This window comes from Procambarus clarkii, chromosome 35 (assembly GCF_040958095.1).
Source record: "Procambarus clarkii isolate CNS0578487 chromosome 35, FALCON_Pclarkii_2.0, whole genome shotgun sequence".
NCBI lineage: Eukaryota > Metazoa > Arthropoda > Malacostraca > Decapoda > Cambaridae > Procambarus > Procambarus clarkii.
This window is the reverse complement of record NC_091184.1, coordinates 10,475,353-10,487,594: the sequence shown is the minus strand read 5'-3', so window position 1 is coordinate 10,487,594 and position 12,242 is coordinate 10,475,353. Positions and strand designations below refer to the sequence as shown.

Below are 12,242 nucleotides of genomic sequence, written 5' to 3'. Positions count from 1 at the left end.
TGGCTTCACAGCTAGCGCACTTTTGACAGGTCAAGACGAGGATGCAAGATTTGTGCACCAGTTACTGGGGGATATGGAAGCTACCTCAAAGAGGATAATTTGGTGTCTACACCCTAGTTATACCTGGTGGACTAACCTGCTGTACTATAAGATAAGGAACCTCATCAATGTATGTAGTTATTTCTGTAATTTGATTGGCTGCATACATATAAATATAAACCCCCCCTAATGTGTAGAGGATCGATTTGTGAGATTAAGAGATTATTGCAGAAATACAGTCCACTTATCATTATACAAATTGCTATCGAAGAATATAAATTAACGTAAATATAAATTCATATAAATTAAATAAATATAAATCTCACAGGTCGGTTCCCACAACTCCTGCCTGACAGCTGGCGAGCAACAGACCGCTTGGGACGCACGCTGAGTCAGCGCCTGTTTTTTGCCAGACTTCCCCGCCCTGTAGCGGGCAATATATGCCACTTACGATATTTTTTATTATTTTTCCCATGATCAGAGAACACAAATTAACAGGTTTAAAAGAAAAAATAATTTTTTTTTGTATGCGCCTGTGAGTGACAATTGCTAAATAGCCTGGAGCCACACAGGGGTTAAACATAATACAGGGTACATAACACAATCAAATTTGCCCATAGTAGGTAAGCACCATGTAAAGAATTTGAGAATAATGATGTCTAACGACCTAATGTTTAGGGAGCATAACCAAGCAAATATTGCGTCAGCCAGAAAAATGATGGATTACGAGAACTTTCAAATCCAGGGATCCCATCACAATGGTTGTGCTCTTCAAATCACTTGTGTTGTCGCATCATGAGTACTGCTCAGTACTCACTTTACCCTTCAGAGCAGGAGAGATTGCAGAAATAGAGGGAATACAGAGAACATATATGGCATACATAGACCCGATAAAGCACCTAAATTATTGGGATCGTCTCAAAGCCCTCCAAATGTACTCACTAGAAAGACGACGAGAGAGATATCAAATAATATACATATGGAAAATACTAGAGGGCCAGGTTCCAAATCTACACTGTAAAATAACAACATACTGGAGTGAATGATATGAAAGAAAATGCACAATAAAACCAGTGAAGAGCAGGGGTGCCGTAGGCACAGAGAACACTGTATAAACATCAGTGGTCCGCGGTTGTTCAACATTCTCCCGGCAAGCATAAGAAATATTGCTGGGACAACCATGGACATCTTCAAGAGAAAACTAGATAGGTTTCTCCAAGGAGTGCTGGACCAACCTGGCTGTGGTGGGTATGTGGGCCGCTCCAAGCAACAGCCTGGTGGGCCAAACTCTCACAAGTCAGAGTTTGAGGAGTAGAGAGTACTCCTCAAGTACTTCCAGTAGAGTAGAAGTAGGAGTAGAACAACTCCCAGAACCCCATCAAGCAGGTAAACCGCCTCTAGATACAATGAAGATAAGCCTTAGGCTACACAATGAAACTTGTAAAAGCAACTGTATTGCTGCTGCCTCTAATATCAATTGGGAGTTTGAAATAGGTGACATAGTGAATATCAACCTTGCAGTGCAAACATTTCTTCACAAAACTTTTAGCCTTGCCTTAAGGCTACCTTGAGGTGTTTTCTGGGCTTAGCGTCCCCGCTGCCCGGTCGTCGACCAGGCCTCCTCGTTGCTGGATTGGTCAACCAGGCTGTTGAATGCGGCTACTCGCAGCCTGACGTATAAATCACAGCCTGGTTAATCAGGTATCATTTGGAGGTGCTTACTGAGTTCTCTCTTGAACATTGTGAGGGGTCGGCCAGTTATGCCTCTTATATTTAGTGGAAGCGTGTTGAACAGTATCAGGCCTCTGATGTTGACAGTTCTCTCAGAGTACCTATTGAACCTCTGCTCTTCAATGGGGGTATTCTGCACATGCTGCCATACCTTCCGGTCTCAAATTATATTATTTCTGTGAGCAGATTTGGGACCAGCCCCCTCTACTATTTTCCACGAGTAAATTACAGTAGTTGCATGTCTCTGCACCTTTTCCAGTTTGTTGATGTGCTGCTTAAGATATGGGCACCATACAACCACTGCATATTCCAGTTTTGGTCTGACAATAGTTGTGAATAATTTCTTTAGTATTTTGCCATCCATGTATTTAAAAGCAATTCTGAAGTTAGAAAGTGTAGCATTGGCTCTTCACACAATGTTCTTTATGTGGTCCTCAGGTGATAGCTTTTTATCTAGAACCACTTCTAGATCTCTTTCTTTATCCGAATTCTTTAAAGATTTTTCACATTTCATAGAGGTGTCTGAATATAAAGTGAAAAAAATGCCAAAGGAGCTAAGTAAGAACAAAGCATTTGGTCCAGATGGAGTTTCACCATGGGTTTTGAGAGAATGTGCACTTGAGCTCAGCATTCCACTTAACAGATTTTTTCAGGCATCCCCGTGAACAGGAGTCCTAGCAGATGTGTGGAAAAAGGCTAACACAGAACAAATGTTTGCACTACAAGGTTGATATTAACTGTACTACCTATTTCAGATTCCCTGTTGATATTAGAGGCAGCAGCAATCTACAACAGTTACAGCAGGGAAGATCCCATCAAATATAGACCTGTATCATTGACAAGTGTTATAGTCAAAATATTGGAAAAAACCAGCGTTGAATGTAATGAAACGCCATTTTCTGGGTGAGACCCGGAGGCTCCCCGGAGCTTTTCCAGGCTGATACCCTGGAAACACAAACCGAAACTATCTCCATTTTCCGCTTGTTACAACTTGTAATAAAGTTGTTACATCTTGGCTTAACATGTTTATGATGTATTAGAACGAAGTTACAACTTGCTATATTGGTTGTTATAACTGGTTAGGAAGTGTTAAAACTTGTTCGAACGTTGTACCAACGTCGTAGTTTCGGTGTGTGTTTGGAGGGTATGCTAATGTCAGACTTTGGCATCAGTCATGTGTATGGAGTTCTAGGGCCTACCGGGGACCATGGCCAGAACCTGGCCCCCTCAGAGAGGCAAGGGGAGCAATGGCCTATAGAATGGCTTATGCATCGTTAATGATGCATAAGCAACAGGGCTCCATTAAGGAACATATAATCTCTTCCCACAACCAGACCATCACCAGAGAAGTCTTATCAAAAAACACGGAAATCATCGATAGATACAGCGATAGCAGGCGGCCTGATATCTGCGAGGCACTACACATTAAGAAGTCGATACCAGCAATCAACAGCCAATTAATGCACAACTATATTCTACCCACTTCAAGACTCCGCACCAATATAGAAGCATCAAGAAATATGGGCCAATAGGCCCATTGCAGTTACTTACATTCTTCCTTTAAACTTACAAAATATTATACCCATTGTTTCGTGTTCTGTCTTGTGTTGAAAATTTGTTTTCACCTCATCCAAAACTGTTGTAACATATCACCTCACCCAAATGCAGGTATAAAATCAAAGCTGTTTAACCCTTACACTGCTCAGGGGTCCTGGGGACATTTACACCCCTGTGCGCAAGAAATAAAGAATTCAAAAATTTTTTTCGTCTTCTAGACATGTTAATTTGTGTCCCCTGAGCACGGGAAAAATAAAAAAAAAATCGTAGGTGACATATTTTGGGCGCAATTGACCGAGGACGTCTGGCAAAAAGTGGGCGTTGACAGCGCGGTCGTCAGACCCGTCAGCGTCACCCGCGCTGACAGGTGGGAGTTGCCACAAAGATATTACCTAATTGTTTCAATGTCTTCGATTTATTTTTTCTTAGTTTCTTTTGCAGTAATATTATTCAATAGTGTGTATTGTAATATATTTATATAATAAAAGTGATTAATAATCGCTATACTCAAAAGTATGATGTGCATATTAGTGATTCAATTATGTTTATAAAACAATAAACACATAGTTTTGCTGCTATTACACTCTATACACAGGTTATATATAAGTATCTGCATGTTTTGGTCACCATAACGAATCACTAAGTTGGTACTGAGAGTCGAAAAGCAACGAAGAGTTACCACCACACACCAGCCAGCCACTCGCTGCCACTCCCTCAACACACGCACTAAACTTTCTTCCCCCAACAATACCATTTGTGGTGTTATTACACTATATACAGACGTTATATATAAGTATGTATATATTTTATTCACCACAACTGTAAAGCTAAGCTGATATAGTTAGTTCAGGCACTAAGAGTCGTCGCTATACACAGATGGCAGCTGGCGGCTCCCTCACTCATTCAAGGTCACACGCACTAAACTTTCTCCCCCAACAATACTGTTTGCAGTGTTATTACCCTATATACACATATTATATATAAGTATCTACATGTTTTATGCACCGTAACTGTACACCTAAGCTTGTAGTGCGCCCAAAGAGCATAGTGGCCACCCTCTAAACAGCTAGACAAATCGTGCAGACGACGTCACCTCCGTCACCCAAATGGCTCCTCCCAGCATAATCCTTTTGCTGTTATTACACTAATACACACATTATATATAAGTATCTACATTTGTGTTCACCATAGAGAACCACTGACCTGGTATGGTGAGTGCAAACAATAACAGGTGGCCACACAGTCAGTAAACGATGCTGTCTCCCTCCGTCTCTCGGCATCACTCCTCCCACAGCGCTAATTATTACAACAATCCTGCTATTATCACAACCCTGGTTATTTATATCACAGTCATGGGTCATCTGTAATATTGTCATCGCTAAATAATAACATTTATATATTTTGACATTTTTCGGCGATGCTGTGGTCACAAGCTGAACCGCAATGCTGTTCGCTCATGCTGCATGCGCCAGCCTTGGTTGCTCCAACAGTACTGTGCCTCTTACACCTGAGAATATTGCCCACGATTTAAAAAAAAAAATGGCGTCTGTTTACAAGAGTCCTGAGAAAGTTACTGTGAACCCCGTGTAGCCGCGGGCCATTTGAATCGGGCCTGGCACCCTATGGCGTATATATATACGCCATGCGCACCGTGGGACATGTTACTCAGGGCGTATATATACACCATGAGCAGTTTAAGGGTTAAACTCTGTTTAGTGTTTGCAAGTTATAGTTGTGTGTGTGTGTAAACTAAAGTCTTTGAAAATGTAATAATTTATTACGAAATGCGTTCACATGTCAAGCCGCCTGCTATCGCTGTATCTATCGATGATTTCTGTGTTGTTAGATAGATAGTTGTTTGATAATCATCGATAGATACAGCGATAGCAGGCTATCGCTGTATCTATCGATGATTTCTGTGTTGTTAGATAGATAGATGTTTGATAATCATCGATAGATACAGCGATAGCAGGCGGCTTGACGTCTGCGAAGCACTACACATCAAGAAGTCAACACCAGCAATCAACAGCCAATTAATGCACAACTATATTCTACCCACTTCAAGACTCCGCTCCAATATAGAAGCATCAAGAAATATGGACCAATAGGCTTTCTACAATTACTTCCATTCAATACCCATTGTTTCGTGTTCTGTCTTGTGTTGGAATTTAATACCCATTGTTGAAAGTTCGTTTTTTCACCTCATCCACCTCACTCAAATGTAGATATAAACCTCGAAGATGTGTAAGCTCTATTCAGTTTCAGTTGTGTGTTTGTAAACTAAAGTCTTTGAAAATGTAATAAGTTTTACGAAACGCGCTCAAGTGTCGCGTCAGACTAGAAATAAAAATGAATTTTGGAGAATTGATCTTTGAATTACCATCAACAGTGAAAAAGAAATGTAAGAAAGATAGAGAAAATTTGTGTTAGAATTATTAATCTTACTTTTTCGGTCATATTTAATAATATATGTCTACAGGAAAGAATGCTACCAAAATATATATATATATATATATATATATATATATATATATATATATATATATATATATATATATATATATATATATATATATGTCGTACCTAGTAGCCAGAACTCACTTCTCAGCCTACTATGCAAGGCCCAATTTGCCTAACAAGCCAAGTTTTTAAGAATTAATTATTTTTCGACTACCTAACCTACCTAACCTAACCTAACTTTTTCGGCTACCTAACCTAACCTAACCTATAAAGATAGGTTAGGTTAGGTTAGGTAGGGTTGGTTAGGTTCGTTCATATATCTACGTTAATTTTAACTCCAATTAAAAACAATTGACCTCATACATAATAAAATGGGTAGCTTTATCATTTCATAAGAAAAAAATTAGATAAAATATATTAATTCAGGAAAACTTGGCTTATTAGGCAAATCGGGCCTTGCATAGTAGGCCGAGAAGTGCATTCTGGCTACTAGGTACGACATATATTTATATATAATTAGTATATTTTGGTAGCATTCTTTCCTGTAGACATATATTATTAAATATGACCGAAAAAATAAGATCAATAATTCTAACACAAATTTTCTCTATTTCTTGTTTCTTTTCACTGTCGATGGTAATTGAAAAATCAGTTCTCCAAAATTCATTTTTATTTCTAGTCTGACGCCACACTTGAACGCGTTTCGTAATAACTTATTACATTTTCAAAGACTTTAGTTTACACACACACAACTGTAACCTGCAAACACTAAACAGATTTCTTACTATGCTATAATTCAAATGGCTTTTAATTTTATATACCTGCATTTGGGTGAGGTGATGTTACAACAGTTTTGGATGAGGTGAAAACAAACTTTCAACACAAGATAGAACACGAAATATTGGGTAAAGTTAAAGGGGAAGAATGGAAGTAAATGCAAACGGCCTATTGGCCCATATTTCTTGATGCTTCTATATTGGTGCGGAGTCTTGAAGTGGGTAGAATATAGTTGTGCATTAATTGGCTGTTGATTGCTGGTGTTGACTTCTTAATGTGTAGTGCCTCGCAGATATCAAGCTGCCTGCTATCGGTGTATCTATCGATGATTTCCGTGTTTTTTGTTAAGACTTCTCTGGTGATGGTATGGTTGTGGGAAGAGATTATATGTTCCTTAATGGAGCCCTGTTGCTTATGTATCGTTAATCGCCTGGAAAGAGATGTTGTTGTCTTGCCTATATACTGAGTTCTTTGAGGCTTACAGTCCCTAAGTGGGCATTTGAAGGCATAGACGACATTGGTCTCTTTCAAAGCGTTCTGCTTTGTGTCTGGAGAGTTTCTCATGAGTAGGTTGGCAGTTTTCTTGGTTTTATAGTAAATCGTCAATTGTATCTTCTGATTTTTGTCTGTAGGGGTAACGATTCTATTAACAATATCTTTCAGGACCCTTTCCTGCGTTTTATGAGCTGTGGAAAAGAAGTTCCTGTAAAATAGTTTAATAGGGGGTACAGGTGTTGTGTTAGTTGTCTCTTCAGAGGTTGCATGGCATTTCACCTTCCTTCTTATGATGTCTTCAATGAAACCATTGGAGAAGCCGTTGTTGACTAGGACCTGCCTTACCCTACAAAGTTCTTCATCGACTTGCTTCCATCCTGAGCTGTGGCTGAGAGCACGGTCGACATAAGCGTTAACAACACTCCTCTTGCACCTGTCTAGGCAGTCACTATTGGCATTGAGGCACATTCCTATGTTTCTCTAGTGTAGACTGCAGTGTGGAAACCTCCACTCCTTTCCATGACTGTTACATCTAGAAAGGGCAGCTTTCCATCCTTCTCCATATCGTAGGTGAAATGCAACACAGAATTCCGCTCAAATGCCTCCTTCAGCTCCTGCAGATGTCTGACCTCAGGTACCTGAGTAAAAATGTCGTCAACATACCTGCAGTATATGGCCAGTTTCAAGTTCATGTCGACAAAGACCTTTTATTCGATGGTACCCATGTAGAAGTTCGCAAACAGAACACCTAGGGGAGAACCCATGGCGACCCAATCTACTTGCTTATACATGTGCCCATCCAGGCTTAAGAAGGATGCCTCTTTAGTACAAGCTTGGAGTAGTTTCCTTAGAATGTTTTCTGGTATGTCAAGAGGAGTACAGGCAAGATCACGATACACTCTGCCCGCTATCTATATATATATATATATATATATATATATATATATATATATATATATATATATATATATATATATATATATATATATATATATATATATAAAATATACAGTGGCACCTCGACATACGATTGCCCCTACTTGCGATAATTTCAAGTTACGATGTGAATTTCATCGAAAAATGCGACACGACATCCGATGGTGTCGTCGACTTACGATATTTGTTGGTACACGTTCGGGTCGACAGAGCGAGTGGTTCCCAGTCACGCGGCCGACCTGCCTCAGTTTACTACAGCTGCTCGCTTAGTGACAATTGCGCCTATAAGAAATTCCGCTTTTGTGGTGATTTTTTGCATTTTGAACATTAAAGTAATTATTATATACCTTGCCATGAGTCCCAGGAAAGTCAGTGGTAAGGCTCAACATATGAAAACCCATGTAAGGATGAGCATATAGCAGATACAAGAGTACAGAATGTCTCTTCCTCAACAATTAAGAAAATGTGTTCAGCATGGGAAGAATTGCAAACCTTTGCTGAAACGACTCGCCGAAATCAAGCTGCAGTAGGTCGTTGCCTTAACCTATTCAATGACACTGATGCATCATTACAGACAAATGTTAAAATTAAGGGAACAACAAATGCCTCTTGACAAATTTGTAGTGAGGCAAACAAGCACTGTATCATAACCAGGTTCTAGTGGTATTCAGACAAAACGTAGGAAAGAGAGTACCCTAGAGAAAACATCACTGATGTGATAATGGAAGGGAACTCCCCTTCCAAACAGTAACAACTCTCTTCCTCCCCCCTCATCACTATCTTCCATACGCCATCAAGAGCCCTCCATAAAGATAAGAGAAACTTTGGTACTGTATTGAAGTTAGAAAAAAACATTGTATTCAGTATAAAATGTATTTGTATGTTAATATTTTGGAGGGTGGGGAACGGATTAATTCAATTCCCTTTATTTCTTATGGGAAAAATCGCTTCGACTTACGATCCGTCTCTGGGAACGGATTAGCATCGTAAGTCGAGGCCCCATTGTGTGTGTATATATATATATGTCGTACCTAGTAGCCAGAATGCACTTCTCGGCCTACTATGCAAGGCCCAATTTGCCTAATAAGCCAAGTTTTCCTGAATTATTATATTTTCTCTAATTTTTTTCTTATGAAATGATAAAGCTACCCATTTCATTATGTATGAGGTCAATTATTTTTTATTGGAGTTAAAATTAACGTAGATATATGACCGAACCTAACCTAACCTATCTCTATAGGTTAGGTTAGGTTAGGTAGCCGAAAAAGTTAGGTTAGGTTAGGTTAGGTAGGTTAGGTAGTCGAAAAACAATTCCTGAAAACTTGGCTTATTAGGCAAATTGGGCCTTGCATAGTACGCTGAGAAGTGTGTTCTGGCTACTAGGTACGACATATATATATATATATATATATATATATATATATATATATATATATATATGTCGTACCTAATAGCCAGAACGCACTTCTATGCCTACTATTCAAGGCCCGATTTGCCTAATAAGCCAAGTTTTCATGAATTAATTGTTTTTCGACTACCTAACCTACCTAACCTAACCTAACCTAACTTTTTCGGCTACCTAACCTAACCTAACCTATAAAGATAGGTTAGGTTAGGTTAGGTAGGGTTGGTTAGGTTCGGTCATATATCTACGTTATTTTTAACTCCAATAAAAAAAAATTGACCTCATACATAATGAAATGGGTAGCTTTATCATTTCATAAGAAAAAAATTTGAGAAAATATATTAATTCATGAAAACTTGGCTTATTAGGCAAATCGGGCCTTGAATAGTAGGCATAGAAGTGCGTTCTGGCTATTAGGTACGACATATATATATATATATATATATATATATATATATATATATATATATATTTATTATATACATATATATATTATATATATAAATATATATATATAATATATATATATATAATATATATATATATATATATATATATATATATATATATATATATATATATATATATATATATATATATATATATACTGTACTTTATAAATCAAATAGATAAGATTTGGTGGTCTTATCACCACCAAATCAACTAAGCCCAGATTTGTGTGAGACCAATAGTCAATTTATCCATCATGGTTATGTTTGGGGAAGAGTATCACTCAATCTCAACAATCCTGTAATGTAATTGTGTGTTCCCATAGTAAGTGTAAAATAACCCAGAGTTGTTCAATAAAACCCATGTGTTAAGATGTAACCCACAGTGTATTTATTGTCCAACTTAGACTAAGAATACTTGATCCTTCCCCCATTATCACATACGATACATACATTTTCTTCCATTATTCATAATAAAGTAAGGATGGGTTTTGTTAGTCTGCACTCTCAGGTATGGCTTACAAACAGCCCTGCTGCTGCAATATGTTACCTAAATATATTATCCCATACTCCGAGATATGTTTATAAAAAATATTGGCCTTGCTGTGAATGTGTTAATCTGTCAGTAATATTAACCCTGCTTTGAAATAGCAAAGAATGTATAAAAATATTATGTAATTTGTATTAATAAATAAAGTACTGTAATATTAGTTTTAAATGTAAATACATCTAGCAAACTAAATATTCTTTTCCACAGGATAACAAGCCAGAGGAATGTTCAGTGTGTTTTAACGATTATGATGACAATCAGCTACGACCTCGCACACTGCCATGTGGCCACACATTCTGCTCCCAGTGTATTGACAATGCTATCAAGAATGGTCAGCTGACCTGCCCCAGCTGCCGTGCCGAGCACGCTGCCACAGCCTCTACTCAGTTCCCAATTAGCTATGCTGTGGAGGCTTTTGTTAGGAAACTCAAAAATATTCAGCTAACAACTGAGGAAGTAGTGGCAGCAAAACCTTATGAAGGTCCCGCCAGAGGCATCAGTAAGACATTACGTTCCCTGGTGCAGGAGCAGAAGAGCATCATCAGCAGCCTCATTACTAGCTGTGAAGAGGTACTGTCCCAGCTGGGGGAGTACCGGGGAGAGCTGGGGGACTGGAAGACTCAGCACCTCCAGCTCCAGGACAGACTCTATGCTCTGGTAGAGCAGAACAAGTCAGCAATGAAGCTCTTGGAACTGGAGGATACCAGTGTGGTAGATATGACAACACAAGGAGAGGAAGGGAAGACTCAGCTGCAGGCCATGTTGGGGAGCCTCGACACAGTCAACACCCCACAGGAGGTTGGCACAACCATAGACACAGCTGATGGGTGCAAGATGAAGGTAGAAGATTGGCTCCGGAAGTGCCAGGAACTCTTCCCAGATGTCAACACTGTCCACACCTCAGTGAAGGTACACTACCGAAGGTCACATTGTTCTCACCCAACTGAGTGTAGTATGGCCTCTATATAAACACTTCTGACATGGAGACACATCAAGATGAGAGTTGACTTTATAGATAGGAAACTTTTTGCTCTAACACCTGAAACATTTTTATTAATAAAGTCAACTGTCATCTTGGTGTTTCTCTACACTGTGGTCAGTGTAGAGAAACACCATTACTTATATTGTGAAATTATTTTACTCAGAGCCTGATGCTTCATTATAGTCCAGTTACTTTACTCAGAGCCTGATGCTTCATTATAGTCCAGTTACTTTACTCAGAGCCTGATGCTTCATTATAGTCCAGTTACTTTACTCAGAGCCTGATGCTTCATTATAGTCCAGTTACTTTACTCAGAGCCTGATGCTTCATTATAGTCCAGTTACTTTACTCAGTGCCTGATGCTTCATTATAGTCCAGGTTCCACCATTAATGTTTGTGTTGGTAATGACAGGTGCAGGAGACCATCAAGGAGGCCCTGGAGATGACGACCACAGAGACAGGTGCCACAGCTGACCCCGTACACCTGGGAGACTCAGCTTCCACCATTAATGTTTGTGTTGGTAATGACAGGTGCAGGAGACCATCAGGGAGGCCCTGGAGATGACGACCACAGAGACAGGTGCCACAGCTGACCCCGTACACCTGGGAGACTCGGCTTCCACCATTAATGTTTGTGTTGGTAATGACAGGTGCAGGAGACCATCAGGGAGGTTCTGGAGATGATGACCACAGAGACAGGTGCCACAGCTGACCCCGTACACCTGGGAGACTCAGCCTCCACCATTAATGTTTGTGTTGGTAATGACAGGTGCAGGAGACCATCAGGGAGGCCCTGGAGATGATGACCACAGAGACAGGTGCCACAGCTGACCCCGTACACCTGGGAGACTCAGCCTCCAC

At 39.5% G+C, this 12,242-nt stretch overlaps 1 protein-coding gene across 1 annotated transcript in view; it reads left to right on the top strand.

Annotated features, from left to right (window-relative positions):
• Window positions 1–11,946, top strand: part of LOC138371355 (tripartite motif-containing protein 59-like) — a 54,620-nt gene extending 42,674 nt beyond the window's left edge. The window contains exons 3-4 of the mRNA XM_069336141.1: window positions 10,607–11,308; window positions 11,794–11,946. Of these exons, the coding sequence (XP_069192242.1) occupies window positions 10,607–11,308; window positions 11,794–11,946 (855 nt within the window). The remainder of the gene's footprint in view (window positions 1–10,606; window positions 11,309–11,793) is intronic.
• Window positions 11,947–12,242: the final 296 nt, after the last annotated feature.